The sequence below is a fragment of the Myxine glutinosa genome, chromosome 13 (assembly GCF_964187855.1).
Source record: "Myxine glutinosa chromosome 13, kmMyxGlut1.1, whole genome shotgun sequence".
NCBI lineage: Eukaryota > Metazoa > Chordata > Myxini > Myxiniformes > Myxinidae > Myxine > Myxine glutinosa.
Window position 1 is genome coordinate 97,486,646 of NC_136273.1, and position 17,917 is coordinate 97,504,562.

Here is a 17,917-nt window from a genome sequence, read left to right on the forward strand (position 1 = left end):
ACATACATACATACATACATACATACATACATACATACTGTCGCGCGAATCCCTCGGTTAATACCGTAGAATCGCGGATGACCGAACGTGCTTTAACTGAGGCGACAATCAATTAAGGATTCGACTATAAAAGCGTGGGTGGAAGAAGGAAGATGAAGAAGTGGCAAGCGCTTACCTGTAGTGATCCGACAGCAGCTCCGATCCTGGAGGAAATGAACTCAAACGGAAATCCGGGATAAAATGTACAAAAATAACAGGTTTATTATGAAACCTGATACAAAAAAGCGTGACGGTAAATAAATAATGTTCCTCGATCGGGATCCTGCACACAGATTTCATATACACGACAAGGGGAGAACGAATAAAAGAAATGTCTCATGTACTGGTGAATGTGAGCTTATCTGTCTGTATGTAGTCTGCAGTCGGCAGGAATCATCCAGGCTATGGTGCTCGCGCGTAGCAGGCCTCTGTCCGCCTCGCTCACGCCCATGGCGTTCGTCGCACGCGAGGTCCCGTCTGCTCATAGCACCACGTCTCGCTCCAAGCTCCAAGCATCGAGCACCGAGCACCGCTCCAAGCCCCACGACAAGAACACCATGAAGAACCCAGGGAAGACGCCAACGACTATCAGGGAAGAACACAGGGAAGAAGCACCAGGGAAGCCGATGACCGAACACACCAAAGCACGCAGAACCCAGAGGCGAAGACTTTCTCCCTGCAGCTTGCATGAACTCAGAACCAAGAACCTCTCAATACGAAGAGCCATGAACTCAGAGCTGCCTGAAAATGCCCGCGAGCGAGACGTTTTGTCACTCACCCTGTGACTTCAGTTCTGGCGCGTTCCCAATCCGTTCTGCCCTTCTTTCCGATCTTTCCCGCCTTCCGACGTCACCGGCGCTCTTCCTCCAACTAGCGACCTGTTTCTAAATGGTCGTTTGGTGCCTTCCGCCCTGATTGGCCGAATTTTCGTGCCTTCCGCCTCAACCAATCACCCGTTCCCTGGGCGTGGCTATTGCTTGCCACGATGCTCGTTGCTAGGCCAGTTGGTGGTGTGGCTGGCTGCGGCCCATGCGGCGGTGCCCTGATCTGGCTTCCTGCCTGTTCTCTTCCAAAGTCATTGTGGTGGAGGGGAATTAATTAATGTGTGCACTCAGGGATCTATCTACGTGTCTATATGAGTGTGTTGCCATAATGGACACTGGGTTGGCAGACAGGGGGGATGACAAACAAAGGAATTTTATCCATAATCCCTGTACTACTTAGCATGCCCCGCCCCCTCACGGCGGGGACAAAGATACAACTTATACCGACATTCGGGCTACACATAGAACTTATTACAGGTCGATTCCCTATCACGACAGTCGAGTACCTACCTATGCAGATCTACCTGGCTCTCTAGATATTCCTCTATCCCCCCGACATAACAATACATACATACATACATACATACATAAATACATACATACTACATAAATACATGCATACATACATTCATCGTACATACATACATACATACATACATACATACATACATACATACATACATAGTGCAAACATACATACATAGTACTATCGTGTCCACGGGGTTAAGACCCCAAGAGGACGAATGTCCGAAACGAGCTTTACTCCGAGGCGCATGCCCAACTTGGCGGTATTATCTTTTCACGCGTGCGGGAAGGTTCGAGGCCTTATCTGATTGGAACACATGCGGGGGTTAATCCAAACCCACAAACACAAAGCCGGGACAGCAAAATCCACAATACAAGGAAAGTAAAATTCGACAAATAATGATTTAATGACAATAAATGCAAATAACAATGAAAGGTGAGGTAAAAACTAAAATTCCTAATTGAGACGTCTTCACTCAGACTCGTATACAAACACGGGGAAAACGAAAGTAAAAGAAAATAAATGATGCTGTGGTAATCGGCCGGTGCTCAGCTTTGCGTCCCCAAATGGCTGGTAAGGCTTGCCTGTTGCTCGTCACCTCCAAACCACCGTGCAGGAAACGCACAAAATGGTGCGGAGTGTGCTCTTCGACGTCCAGAGGAAACACGACGCGGACCTAGTCCACCGCCAACTTCAATCCTGTGCCTTGTAGTTCCGACTGTCCCGAACCGCTGTTTCTCACCAGCCCTTTCCCAAGAGCGCACACAAACCAAAGACCACACACCCGTGACCAAGCTGGAACAAGGAAGAAATGCGACTCTACCTACAACCAGCGCCAGGACAGAGAGAGAGAAACAAAATGGCGAGACCGCGTTCTTTTTTCCTGCTCTCCCGAATGTTCCACGATGATGTCACACTCTCTGTCCAGTCACCGAGCGCTACTCAATCACGAAGGCTGCGGCGTGGCCTCACCGTTTCGATTTGTCGGGGGGTGGGGGGGCAGAGTCTAATCTCTCCTCGGGAATGTTCGGATGACGTCGAAGGCCGTGAGACAGGACTTGACTGGCACGATCGGCAAATGTGCCGGGTTTGTCCGTCCTGTCGGTGCTGTGAGCGACTGAGTCAATTTGTTATAGTTGTTGTAATGGCGGCTCTTTTTGATGCAATAACAATGAAGGAAAAAACCCCGGGCAATTACACACTGGGGTTTATCCTTAAGCCCTACTTAATTAGCATAGCTCCACCCCTCGTATGGAGACACATATACAATCTTATTCTAAACAGATTCCCGACTTAGTTACATCGATGTGGGCTTCTTGTTCGCGTCACTCGGAGCATTCTAAACCTACTCGATTCTATCTCGACTAAGGTATTTCTTCATTTACCCCCACAAACGTAACAGTACATACATACGTACATACATACATACATACATACATACATACATACATACATACATAGTACATTGTTACCCCGTTCTTAGAATTCCAAAATAAAAGAAAATTAGCTGTAAGCAATGCAACACAAAGTGGGCCTGAGGCTGACGGGCTTGTTAGGAGTGTTTTATGTATGCCTCTCCTTTACCTCTCCTTTAATTCTCGTACCTGGTTAAAATATTTTTTCACAATGAGCATGAGAATACCGGTTCTAAAGCATTCTTTGTATTTCAGCATCATTGTAGTAACTAAACCAGAGATTGTTTGCTAGAAATACGTTTTTGGTTGATCCGTCAAGTTGTTACTTCTTGTGTCTTTTTGCAGACCGTGGTAGGAACTGATATAGCAGAACTACTGATGCAGAGCTCAAGTGGTTCTTTGCCAACCCAGGATGGTAACTTAATCGACTTTGCTGCTGAGGACGTGGCCCAGTCAAGCTCCCTCGTACCTGACAGACATACGGTTTTGGGAGGAGATGCCAGTGGCACCTTTAGTGTTTCGGGAGATGCTTTGAACGTGGCCATTGACCGCTTCCGTGAGCTGCTCACCTTTGGACGCAAGAAGGTGATTCGTAGTTCGTTCCCCACCCCTCTCCCCTGCTGAAATCTTCAACTTTAGTTTTACATCAATAATGTAACATTTCAGTAATTTTCAGTGAGACAGGATTTGAACCCTGATTTTTATGGCTTTGGACTCACAACATGGGGATCTTTATTTTCACTTGAAATATCGAGACTCAAATTCAATATCCAGGCTTTCCAAGACTTTACTGCAGAATAGGTGTTTCCGTCATAGTTTCGCCGATTAATTTATAGATTTTGGTTGGGGGTTCAGGGAGTTGGAGGGAGAAGGGAGGTGGTGGTTGGGTGGTCGTTTCTTTTCTTTTCTATTTGGGATTGTGCCAACTTATTTTCCACAAAAAAACATGTTTATTACATTTACCAGACGATGGTGTTTTGAACAGGGTTGAACACATCACATAGTCTGTACTATGCAAATGCTGCCAAACTGTTTTTTTTTTTTCTGCTTCCACAGCAAAGCCGGAGCCATTATGTTTTTTTTTTTGGTTGTCTGCCAGTTTTCTTTGTCCACCACATGCCCGTTTACCAAATTTAACTTGTCCATAGAAAAGCGCTTTTGGGATTCTATGGTCTTCCATGCGTATGAGGTGTCTTGAACAGCGAAGCTGGGCTTGCATGAGGAGCTACTCAATTCCTTGGATACGATAACGGTCTGGGATATATATATATATATATATATATATATATATATATATATATATATATATATATATATATATATATATACAGTGGTACCTCGGCTTACGAGTGCCCCAACGTACGAGTTTTTCGGGATACGAGCCGTCGCTCGGGCGGTTTGTTGCTTTGGGATACGAGCCGAGATCCGATGTACGAGCTCAAAAAATTTATTTTTTTGAATTTTCCGGTTGTGGCTTCCGGTTCCGGTCACGTGGTTATCTTGCCGTGAAAGCATCTCTGCTTGGATATAAAACACGCAATCGTCGAAATACATTAGCGAGGACTCCTTGCTCCAGCCGGTGACGTCATCGGCGGGGATCCCCGCCTCCAGACTCCAGAGTGGCTGGTCACGTGACCGCCAAAGCGTGTCGCGCGTGCGGGTATAATGAGCTACACCTGTGGATCACGTGACCACGGAAGCACGCCTCGCTTGAGAGGCATGGCTTTCGGTTTGCGTTTTGCTTTATAAGGCGCGATAAATGGGCTTTTGAGTGTTAGCAGTTCATGGCGTTGACGGTTCATGACGGTTCATGGCGTTGACGGTCAAAAACCCATTACATCAATTTTACCAGGCACTGTACAGTAAGTACAGTGGACACCAAATGCACGGTGGAAGGCTAGAAGTAGAAGATCGTCCAAGACAAGTGAGAATAAGCCATACTTTGGAGATGACGTCATTCGCTGGTCCGATAACCAAAGATGTGGTATAAAAAACCAGGTGAGCTAACAATGCAGCAATGAAGGAATTCGGCCAAGGCACCGGCACACAACGACCTACCTACATCGAAAGACTCAATGCCAATGGTGACAGAAGCCAAGACGGCCGGCTTAAACACCGCCGAAAGACCACGGTGTACCAACTTACGATGCAGAACATCTTGCACTTAATATGATGACAACAGGTGCCATCCTCTGACGTACCATTACAGGTACAGGTACAGTACACGTGAGCACAGAGCAAAAGTTCACTGAAACCGAGATTAAGAAAAAAGAAAAAACACCTCGTGGTCCGTGCTCGATATCCGAGTTTCAATCTTTTCAAACACATGATGCTCTCGGTCACGGTATCTCCTGCGAGCTGCTTCTCCTTCAACCACACAAACAACAACTTCTCCATATCTTCATGGATAGAGGTCCAGTTTATTTCTTTACATTCTCTTGTATTATGTACAGTATATACGAGGTCGTGCTTGTTTATACATTATTTGTTATTTATAAAGTACATTTTTGTTATTTAAAAGCACCTAACAAAAAAAATTGGTGTTTTTTTTTTGAGGCTGGAACGGATTAATAGCATTTCAATGCATTTGAATGGGAAAATTTGCTTTGACTTACGAGCGATTTGGCTTACGAGCTCCGTCACGGAACGGATTAAACTCGTAAGCCGAGGTACCACTGTATATATATATATATATACAGACTTGGCATTTAATATGGAATATTTTTTTTGTGGGGGTGAACCTACTTTTCAAGATGTCTTAGAACCAAAAGTTCATTGGAATTATGTTGAAATTATTCTAGATTTTGTTAATGTGACCTTTAAAAGAAACAAAAACCACATTTGACATTTCGAAACAGATAAATTGATCATTGAAAGTGATGTAAACTGATATCGAACTCAATTCATGGACAGTAATGTGTAAAACTCCTGTACGTTTTCCAGAAGTATCTCTTTATTTTGCACATTAGCCAAAAAATTTTTAAACAAAAACAAAAGTTAAATTACGACTGGGATTACGGACAGTAAAGTTACAGTTCAGTACTTCGTGTAACCCCCACGAGCATTCAGGAGAGCACGTTCACGTTGAGGCATGCTGTTCACGAGATTTGCCAAGGTTTGGACAGGAATCGCTTGCCATGCAGTGACAACAGCCTGCTGCAATTCATGCACAGAGGTCGGCTGCTGGTCCAAGTGGTCGATTTGACGCGTTAATTCTGCCCACAAGTTCTCTATCGGATTCATATCCGGGGACATGGCAGGCCACTCCATATGCTCTACACCATGGTCAGCAAGAAAGTGTTGGTTCATGCGAGCATGATGAGGCCGTGCATTGTCATCTTGGAAGACAACGTTTCCTCGAAAGGCTGCACGAGCAAATGGAAGCAATGTTTCTACCAGAATGGCCCTGTACTTGAACTGGTTCAGGTTTCCATTCAGAACAACCAGGTCAGTTTTGCCCCCTGCATGAAAAGCAGCCCAAATGGTCACCCCACCACCTCCAGCTTGGACTCTTGGCACTATACAATCTTTGTTGTTGGCTTCATGCACTTGTCTGCGCACTCGGACGCGGCCATCTTGGGGATAGACCAGAAATCTAGACTCGTCACTGAAGATCACGTGATTCCAGTGTCCTGGCTGCCATTGACGGTGCTCTCTGGCCCACTGCAATCGGCGCAGGCGTGTTGTCTGGTCAGGTGTGGCTTTCTCAGGGGATGCCTGGCACGAAAGCCTGCTTGAACCAGTCGTTGGTTGACTAGCCTTCTGGATACAGGCACATTTGTCAGTTGCTGCCACTCAGCCCTAAGCCGATTAGCTGACTTGGTACGGCCATTGCGGACTAACCGGTGCAGCTGGCGATCATCCCTCCTTGTGGCTCTGCGGGGACGTCCTGGCCTCGGTATTGGAGTAGGCACACCCCTCTGAGCATTTCGTTTCAGGATCTTTGACACCTGATCTTGAGTGATGCCATACTGCCGAGCAATAGCACGCTGTTTCATGCTGTAATTTCGTAAAGCCACCACTCCATGAAAAACAGCATTCTCGAGTTGACGGACCATCTCCAGAGGAAGCGGCAATAACTTTTGGAGACGTGCAGCAGTTGTTTTCCAATAATACAGAACGCAACAACCCTTGTATACCCGACTGTGAAGCCAATCGTCAAATGCACCTGTCCGTACATTTTGCCACGCCACCTGTGATATAATCCTGTTGTTGACTTCTTGCTGCCACAGACAATCAGTGACATGGTTCTTTTAACAAATAAATCACCAAAGTGTAAAAGAAACTCATCAGATTGATATACTGAGTTAAGAAAGTAAACCCAAGTCAAGAAAAAAATAATATTCCATATTAAATGCCAAGTCTGTATATATATATATATATATATATATATATATATATATATATATATATATATATATATATATATATATATATATATATATATATATATATATATATATATATATATATATATATTTTGGTTGAGTATATAAAGTATATATAAGAGTATATATAAAGTTTCCTCGTGGATATATATATATATATATATCCACGGCATCCATTTTTCCGTTCTCCAACCTATAGCTTTGTCTTTAAAAAACTCAACGTTTCGGCCAGCAACCCAGTGTGCGCTGGGCCTCCACTAGCCTTCATCAAGAGAAGTTCCCTTGTTTACCTCCTCCCAGATATACCTGGGGGGAGGGGTGGGCCTATTCTATCAACCAATCACAAAGCTGTGTTGCGAGACCTCGTGACCAGAGACCCATGATCGGCTTATGTTGCAAGTGTTTTGTGTGTGTTTGAGCGGTGTATTGTGTTTTGTTGTCCTTGTTGCCTGTGTCGGCTATGTCCCACTTTGTCTTTGTCCTCCTGAACAAGGGAACTTCTCTTGATGAAGGCTAGTGGAGGCCCAGCGCATGCTGGGTTGCTGGCCAAAAGTTGAGTTTTTTTAAAGACAAAGCTATAGGCTGGAGAACGGAAAAATGGATGTCGTGGATAAAATTCCCAACCGCCATTCATTACTTGATATATATATATATATATATACAGACTTGGCATTTAATATGGAATATTTTTTTTGTGGGGGTAAACTTACTTTTCAAGATGACTTAGAACCAAAAGTTCATTGGAATTATGTTGAAATTATTCTAGATTTTGTTAATGTGACCTTTAAAAGAAACAAAAACCACATTTGACATTTCGAAGCAAATAAATTGATCCTTGAAAGTGATGTAAACTGATATCAAACTCAATTCACGGACAGTACTGTGTTAAACTTCTGTACGTTTTCCAGAAGTATCTCTTTATTTTGCACATTAGCCAAAAAAAATGTCAACAAAAGCACAATTATGACTGGGATTACGGACAGTAAAATTACAGTTCAGTACTTCGTGTAACCCCCATGAGCATTCAGGAGAGCACGTACACGTGGAGGCATGCTGGTCACGAGATTTGCCAAGGTTTGGACAGGAATCGCTTGCCATGCAGTGACAATAGCCTGCTGCAATTCACGCACAGAGGTCGGCTGCTGGGCGAAGTGGTCGATTTGACGCGTTAATTCTGCCCACAAGTTCTCTATCGGATTCATATCCGGGGACATGGCAGGCCACTCCATATGCTCTACACCACGGTCAGCAAGAAAGTGTTGGATCATGCGAGCACAACGAGGCCGTGCATTGTCATCTTGGAAGACAAAGTTTCCTCGAAACGCTGCACGAGCAAATGGAAGCAATATTTCTTCCAGAATGACCCTGTACGTGAACTGGTTCAGGTTTCCATTCAGAACAACCAGGTCAGTTTTGCCCCCTGCATGAAAAGCAGCCCAAACGGTCACCCCACCACCTCCACTCTCCAGCTTGGACTCTTGGCACTATACAATCTTCGTTGTGGGCTTCATGCACTTGTTTGTGCACTCGGACGCGGCCATCTTGACGATAGACCAGAAATCTATACTCGTCACTGAAGGACACGTGATTCCAGTGTCCTGGCTGCCATTGACGGTGCTCTCTGGCCCACTGCAATCGGCGCTGGCTGTGTTGTCTGGTCAGGCGTGGCTTTCTCAGGGGACGCCTGGCACGATAGCCTGCTTGAACCAGTCGTTGGTTGACTAGCCTTCTGGATACAGGCACATTTGTCAGTTGCTGCCACTCAGCCTCTTAGCCGATTAGCTGACTTGGTACGGCCATTGCAGACTAACCGGTGCAGCTGGCGATCATCTCCTTGTGGTTCTGCGTGGACGTCCTGGCCTCGGTATTGGAGTAGGGACACCCCTCTGAGCATTTCGTTTCAGGATCTTTGACACCTGACCTTGAGTGATGCCATACTGCCGAGCAAAAGCACGCTGTTTCATGCCAGAATTCCGTAAAGCCACCACTCCATGACAAACAGCATTGTCAAGTTGACGGACCATCTCCAGAGGAAGCAGCAATAACTTTTATAGATGTGCAGCAGTTGTTTTCCACTAATTACAGAAAGCAACAACCCTTATATACCCGATTGTGAAGCCAATCGTCAAATGTACCTGTCCTTACATTTTGTCACGTCACCTGTGATATTATCCTGTTATTGACTCCTTGCTGCGAAAGACAATCAGTGACATGGTTCTTTTGACAAAGAAATCACTGAAGCGTAAAAGAAACTCACCAGATTGATATACTGAGTTCAGAAAGTAAACCCAAGTCAAGAAAAAATAATATTCCATATTAAATGCCAAGTGTGTATATATATATATATATATATATATATATATATATATATATATATATATATATATATATATATATATATACACACACACACACATATATACATACATACATACATACATACATACATACATACACACACACACACACACACACACACACACACACACACACACACACACACACACACACAGTAACTTGGTTAAGGTAATAAACTGTGAGGTTTCCATTTCGAGAAGTCCAAATTCAACCAAGAGACATGCCTGACATGCTTTTCTCTTTGCAAAAGCTTGGTTGTTGACCTGAAGTAGACTAACATCCATTGCACAGCTTTCGATACTGCCCCAAGAAGGTGAAGGTTTCTTGAAAATTTCTACATGAAGTCCCACTGAGTTGAGCCATCTCTGCAACTGGACCGTATTGTGGAACAGATAAGACGAGCAAGAAAACAACCTGGGGACGGCGATTAGTGTATACTACATTGTGCTCAAGCATGCAAAAATTCCTCTTTTGATCTGCTCTGGTGTATTGGAAGAAACTGCACGACTTCTGAGAAGTCCCACATGCATGGACTAATCGCCGAGTCAGATTTTGGGCACAAACCACGCCAAATGCCTGATAAGATGACACAGAATACGTACATGATATTCAGTGATACCTACACTATCGCTGAGAGTATGCAAGGTCAGGTGAGGAATGGCAGGACACAAAATAAGAAATTATCCTTGAGCCAAGGTAGAATAAAATAACTTGTAAGGTAACGGTGGAGGGTGGGGGGGGGGGGGGGCGGGGGCAATGATAACACATCGCAGATGGCAATGATGGTGGGAGATGCAATTTGTTGATGTAGCCGGTACCATGGCTTGTGTTTGCTGTTTATGGTTGAAGATATTTTGAATTTTGAATTTGAATTGTGGTTGTTGTACTTGCAGGATGCGTTGGAGTCAGCGATGCGAAATAGTCTGTGGGGTCATGCATTGCTGCTGGCCAGCAAGATGGATGGACGTACACATGCAAATGTGATGACAAGGTGCTACAAACACACAAACAGCATAAACATGCATGTGTATGTGCCAGCTGTTGTAATACTCCAAGTTCATTGTGCATGTGAAGATGCTTCTTCTTGTGATGTGGACAGTTGATGAACAACATGCATGGGTGCATATGTGTGCATACATACCTGCTGTTTTGGTGTGTTTAGTGTTGCGGTCATTTTGGAGTTCAGAGATGCTCTATTTTAACTACAATGCCCTATATAAAAAGTGAATTGAATCATTTATCAATCTAAAATTTACAAAATGACTATTATACCTTTGATGAAACACTGACTATTATAATTTATAATACACAATATATTAATAATTAAGTTTATTATTTAGTTTTTTAATCTCGCATTTATAAAACATCTAAGTGCTTTATGGGAACAATTGTAAAAAGACAAACAACATTATCCCTTGTGTGTGCACAGGTTTGCAAATAGCCTGCCTATGAATGATCCGTTGCAGACGATCTATCAGCTTCTGTCTGGCCGAATGCCAGCTGCCAGTACGGTGTGTTTTATCCTTCTTTTTTTGTATTTCTAGTTGCCGGCGAAGAACCTGTCTTTACAGATGTGTTCATTTCCCCAGAGTTATGGACAGGATTTTTTGCAATACCCCTTCCCTCTGGGAGCAGCACTATGCGATGCACATTTACGTACATCGAGAGAATTTGGGTCCTTTCCCTCCCTGAACCCCTGAGACTAAAATCTTCCCATGCACCACCCTCACTCCCACCCCTTTTCAACTCGCTTCATCCAGCGGTTCAGGAATACAACAACAACCACAACAGGCATTTTCAGGCCATTTTCCCTGCTGGAGCGGGGGTTAGTCTTGCGGGCCCCATGACAATCTTCTCCATTTTGCCCTATTTTCTGCATCTCCCCTTGTTTAACCCCCTTGCCAGCATTTCTTCTTCCACCACCTTTTGCCAAGTCTTTCTCGATCTTCCCCGTCCTCTACTTCCTTCTACATTCATTTCCATCACTCTTCTCAACCAGTCACTTTCATCCTTCCTCAACACATGACCAAACCATCTCAACCTGTTCCTCTTCACAGCATCAATCACAGGCTCTATTCCCATCATCTTTTGCAATTCATCATTTGTCTTCCTCTCTTTCAACGATACTCCACACATCCACCGAACCATTCGCATTTCCACCCTTTCCAGCCTTCGTTGCTGCTCTACATTCATTACCCATGTCTCGCTCCCATAAATCATAACACTTCTCACACATTCAGCATACACCTTTCCCTTCAGCTTCAACGACACTCCCTTCCTCGTCAGCACGCCACTCAGTTCCCGAAACTTCTTCCATGCACATCTCACTCTAGCAACGGTTCAGGAATACAAACAAGTCAAACACACAAACAAACACACACTTCTAAAATGATAGTAAGATTGGGGTCATTCTTTTCAAGGTGTTCCTTCAATTTATACAGCGTACATGACTATCTCCTGTACATACTGGAACATTCTCTGATTATAAAAAAAATATCCTACTTTACATGAACCAACGAGAACGGCACTCAGCAGAATGCATACCTCTGCCAGGCTGAACATCTTGCATTTTGTATCCCACTGCTAGGCTGGAACTGCATCTCGACCTTAACCAAATCTAATAATCTTGTTCTTGTGGCCTACCCAACTGATACACCTACATTTGTCATAACTCGTCCACAACTTTTTGAGAAAACCTGCTCACAGACAATCAAACAGACAGACAGAGGTGAAAACATAACTGGTGGTGGAGGTAAATATTGATTGGTATGTTCTCTGGTTACAAAAGAACATTGTTTTTCCTTACTTATTGAAAACTTCATTGTGTGTACAGTCATGTTGTGACGAGCGCTGGGGACACTGGAGACCTCACCTTGCTATGGTCCTCTCCAACCTCACCGGAAATCCTGACCTTGATCGCCGCACCATTACCACCTTGGGGGACACCCTTGGTGAGCTAACAAGGCATAACATTAACTCCTGCTAAATAATAGAACAATGAAGTTGGTAATACCAAATGCTTGGTGTTGCAAATTGGCCTTGGGTATTTCTGGAAATCTAGATTATGCCACCGAGCGGTTTTTCTCAAAATTACGCTGAATTTGGTAAATAAATATCCTCATTTGTTTACCTGCATTCATTGTGCTTGATCTCTGCAGAGGTGGCTGAATAATTTACATCTGGGACATGAAATGAACAAACTAAAATTTCTGTACTGTGTACAAAGTACTGTACTGCATTGCAGTGCACATCATTTGCTGTTGACTAACTTCTCTTTCTTATCTTAGGTAAATGATGTGCTAAATATGTGACAAGAGATTGGAAGGGCTGGGGTTGGAGGGAAGTTATGAAGAGGGTAGGGGGGAAGGTAGTGATGGGTTGGGGTTGGGAGGGAGTAGAGGGAGGGGACATTAAGTGCGACGTTGATATGGGATGCAGGGATTGGTAGGATGCAAGCAAATGGAGGGAGAGGAATGAACAGACAGGGAATGGTTTGACACTTGGTCAAAGCATCCACATACAGCAAGGAGTCTGCGCTCCAAATTCAGTATATATGAATACGAATGATCGTTTTTATGGCCACCTTTCCCCGCTAGAGTGGGGGTTAGCCTTGCGGGCCCCATGACAATCATGGTTCCATTTTTGAGGCAATGTTTTTATGGCCGGTTGCCCTTCCTGACGCAAACCCTCAGTCACCTCTTACGATGCGCAGGGATACGGTGTACCGTACCTATTCTAAATTGGGGTACACACCGGGATTATTCATCCCAGCAAGCTGGTACTCAATTTGCCGACCTCGGAAAGATGACAGGCTGAGTCAACCCCCCTGGCGTTAATTCAACGATCGACCGGGATTCAAACTCAGGGTCCCAAGATCCCAAGCCGGCACCCTAACCGCTAAGCCAACACCAGGCTTTTATGGTAAAACCAGACAACACCAGTATGATGAGCCAAAACTGGAATTGAGGACTGACTTTAGCTCGCTGGAACACCAGTCTTCTGGAGGCAATATGCTTTCTCCTTCTTGCAGGCTTTGCCCATCCTAGTCATATGCGGTCTGCAGGAGTAGGTACAGATCACAGGCTGTCACCTGATGAGCACGCCGTGTTCGAGTAACATGAGAGGCTTTGAGAAATGAATCTGCAATGCCAGATGTGGCCACACCTGCTTCGACCAGTACACTGGTCCATCGACTATTGGCTAGAAGATCTCCAAGTGTCTTAAGAGCTGCCATTTCAAAGTGCAGTCCACCGAACATTACAATGAATTTGTCCTCACCATAACCTGTGGTCCAACTTCACTCGATTTGCTTTCCAAGTGTAAACAGGGGCTTATCCATGGTAATGATGGGTACTTGTCCAGGAATGAGTATCTCCACTCCCTTCTGTTCAACATCCATTGAATGCCGAATCATGGCAACAGAGTTTGCTTGGTGTTACGGATTCGTCACTTCCGCTGTTGTGGTTTTCACCCACTTGACATGTTTCTGATATTATGTATTATTATTATTCTCAAAAGGTTTATTATTCAGGAACAGCGATCTAAAGTTTAAAAGGTTACCTTAAAATGATACAGGAAACCGAACCGGAAGACAAGGAGGAAGAGGAAGAAGCGGCGCAAGCAAAGTCGGAGAAGACGCATGACGTCAGCGCTCCGTAACGAGCAAGGTCTATCGACAGTCGCGAGGGGAGTTTGAGTTCCTTGAAAGGACATCCGGCGATAGGAATTATCGCTGGAGGGGAGAAATCTGCGGTCAGATTTGGGCGCTGTGATTCCGACGAATCCTTGTCTCGTCGCATCGGCTCAAGCAGGAGCCGTCGGCCATTTTGAACCCCACGCTTCGGACACCTATGATGGTTTTGGTTCGTGTCATCTTCACTCCAACATCCTACCGTCTGTCGGGGATGTGTGTGTGCGACCGCTTCGTCTCCAATTACGTTGCGGTTTGCTGAGTGAGCGGTGAAGGTGCGCCTCTGGAGGGTGCCTTTGTACAGTTTGGCGGGGCGAACTCCAAGGCCAACTGTACGCGCTTCGGATATCGACTGGAGAGCGAGATTCGGGCTTCGACCGGATTTCGTTCTATCGACCGCTGGAGCGAATCACATTCGCCTTGGAAAAAGTTATAGAGACATTGAGGAGTGTCCTTTCACTCGCTGGCAGCGCAGTGAGTTACCTGACTTTATAAGATATATATATATAGAGTGCACTCTTAATTGCCATCTGTTGTACCGTTATTCCTGTGCGTGATTTCTAATACAATTTTGTTCATTTATTAATCATTGGTGTGGTTTCACTATTGATTTTCAACACAGGGTAACATATTTTTCTGCCGGGGCTCCTCTCGGGGTTCGGAGGTTACCGAGACCAGGAGATTGTAGAGGACTCCGTAACAGAAATTGGGGGCTCGTCCAGGATATAAAATTCCTTAAATTTATTCCGGGAAAGAATTCCCTAGCATTCTTAAATTTTCCCGTGAGCAACAGATGGGCACTTGTCCAGGAATGAGTATCTCCACTGCCTTCTGTTCAACATCCATTGAATGCCGAATCATGGCATCAGAGTTTGCTTGGTCATAGAACAGGGGAAGAAGAGCAGTAAGTGATACACTGCTCTCTGGCTCTGAACCAACTGCCTGCTGACTCGCGTGATATGCAGCCCAGGAGACAGTTTCTTCATCACTCAATGAGTCAGTAGCGACTGTCTGCTTCACATGCTCCAGCCAACTGAAAACACAAGATAAATACAATAGTGTAACTTATTTTCCAAGAAAAACTGCATGTATACATTTTCAAAGAACAACTGTAACTAGAACTGCCACTTTACAACTTCTGGCAGTGATGACTGGTTTCCTCCGCCTTCCCGCTTTCATACAACCCCACTTTCATTGAACATGCTATGATACAACCCCCCTTGGTGGGTACAACCCCGAGGCACACACACACACACACACGCACACATCCCCCCTCCCCCCGCCCCCCCACACACACACACATATCCACACACACGCACATTCCCTCCCCCCCCCAACACACACACACACACACACATCCCCCCCCCCCCACACATACACACACACCCCCCACACACATACCCCCACACATCCCCTCCCCCCCCCCCCCCCCACACACACACACATCCAAACACACACAGATCCCCCCTATGCACACACATATCCACACACACACCCGCACACACACACACAACCCCTCCACCCCCCCCCCCCACACAAACACACACACAAGCATCCCCCCCCCCACCCAGTTGTTTTGTACTTTGTACTTGTCTTGTCTTGTCAATTTTGTACTTGTCAAATTTTGACGTCATAATGGAGGCACATATGACATCATCATTCACAAGGCTTATTCTCCATGGATAGTTCTTTACAATGAGATATGTCTCAATCTTTTCTACGCAGCGCTTTTGGAGATATATGTAAAAATGTAAAAAAAAAAATCGGTTTTTCCAAGATGGCGGCCATACCACGTGACCTGTGACGTCATATTTATCCTTAAAATATTATACAGGCCGAGTCACTCCTGTGGTGAAAATTTCCTGTCAATCCGTGCATTGACTGCAGAAAAAGCAATTTTTATAGAACATAAACCTGAACATAGCAGAGACAGAATTATTTATACTAGGACGTGCCCGCCCGTACGTGGGTGCCCGTTCCTTGCCAAAAAAAAAAAAAAAAATGTCTTCGCCCATGCATGCATGGGCGTGCCCATGGGCCCATGGGCGTGCCCGTAAGTGCGTGATGTGACCGTACAATGAATGTATCGTCCCGACGCCGCAGCTCGGATGGCGCTGCAGTTAATCGGGCCTGTATCGGCAGAGTTATTATAAACGTGTACTACAATCGATCGTACCTTACAGCGTCTGCTCGCCACGTTCAGCATCAGTACGTCGTCACTATGACTATCCGTAAGTCCGGAAGTGATGTCCTCATTTGACTGTCCGGAAGGTCGCATATCGCAGTTACGATGAATCGCAAATTAGTTTTAATTAGTTTTAAAACATAGTTTAACGCCAACATAGCGCCAACATAGTTTGCCAACGTGAAATAAATGAATACGCTCTCAAATGTGCCGTCCGAGGCAGAGTCTGTTCGGCACGTTCGGCACACGTGATAGCTCGCTGCTCTCTGATTGGTTGAATCGTTTTTTGGACATAGCTCGGTAACTACTTCTCCGATTAATATGAAACCTTGAAAAGGCACATCCTCGGGTCCCCAGCAATATACCTGGCAAGTTTAAAGTATATCGGACCCGTGGTTGTCGAGAAACAGCGGTCACAGACAAACACACAGACACACAGACAAACACACACACACACAGAGATTACTGGAATTATAGATAGATGGTCTGAGAAGCCCTTACAAGGTTTCTTCTTCTTCAGCCATTCACAACTCTGTGTCAAATGCGATCGAGTCAAGAAAAGTCTGAATTTTGCAAAATCTATTTTAGCTGTGTGTTGATATACCTCGGCCATTGACGAATCTGAAATTATAATTTTATTTGAGGTTCAAACCGTGAACGACCCGTGAGATCGTTTTGTACGTTGCCTGCACGCCTGTACATGTGATAATTGATACACTGCCCACTCTCAAAGACTCTTTTTCTTCACACAATAACAACTTCTAGCTTCCAGACCATACATCCAATCTTCTTGAAATTTTGTACACTTGTTACTCTTCATGACTTCTACAAAAGTATGACGTTTCACGTCGACCAATAAAGCGGTTCAAGAGATATAATTTTAAAAAATATTTTCGTTTAATTAACGATATCTGCCAAACCACGTGACCTATCGCAAATTCCAAAAGGACATTTTAGTAGACTGATATGCTGAACACAGCTGTGAGGTTTCCCCTTGATGGGATCAAAAATGAGGGAGGAGCTAGGTTTTAAAGGTTTATGCTTAAAAACGTCATAACTCCGAAACCATGTGACGCATGACGTCATGCTCGCTGACTTTTTTGTTCGTCATGGGTATGCGATCTTGCTTGCAAAGTTTGGCCTCGATCTATTCAGGTGTTTTGGAGACAATGGGATTTTAGTGTTTTTCACGAAAAACAATATGGCGGCTGAACCATGTGACGTATGACTTCGAAATTTTTTGCATTCTGAGTTTTTTTTAACTAAGGATCTGGGACAAAAAAAAATATTTTCGTGGGAGCAAGGGATCTGTTTGACGAATTCTAACATCTTAACGTTAGCATTTTTAATATTCTAAATAAATATGTTTTTGGTCCCATTGCAGAGTTCTTTAGAATGAGCCATTACTCAGTTTTTTTCATTGAGCCGTTTCTGAGATATAGAGGGGCAAAATTGAAGGTGTTTTCCAAGATGGCGCCCATACCACGTGACA

General features: G+C 44.5%; 1 protein-coding gene across 6 annotated transcripts in view; it reads left to right on the plus strand.

The window, feature by feature from the left end:
* The window catches only part of LOC137415620 (uncharacterized), a 171,190-nt gene that overhangs the window by 92,326 nt on the left and 60,947 nt on the right, over window positions 1-17,917 (plus strand). For all 6 annotated transcript variants that reach the window (XM_078767782.1, XM_078767785.1, XM_078767783.1 and 3 more), the window contains exons 13-16: window positions 3,150-3,389; window positions 10,444-10,541; window positions 10,980-11,061; window positions 12,384-12,501. In XM_078767782.1, coding sequence (XP_078623908.1) covers window positions 3,150-3,389; window positions 10,444-10,541; window positions 10,980-11,061; window positions 12,384-12,501 — 538 coding nt within the window. The remainder of the gene's footprint in view (window positions 1-3,149; window positions 3,390-10,443; window positions 10,542-10,979; window positions 11,062-12,383; window positions 12,502-17,917) is intronic.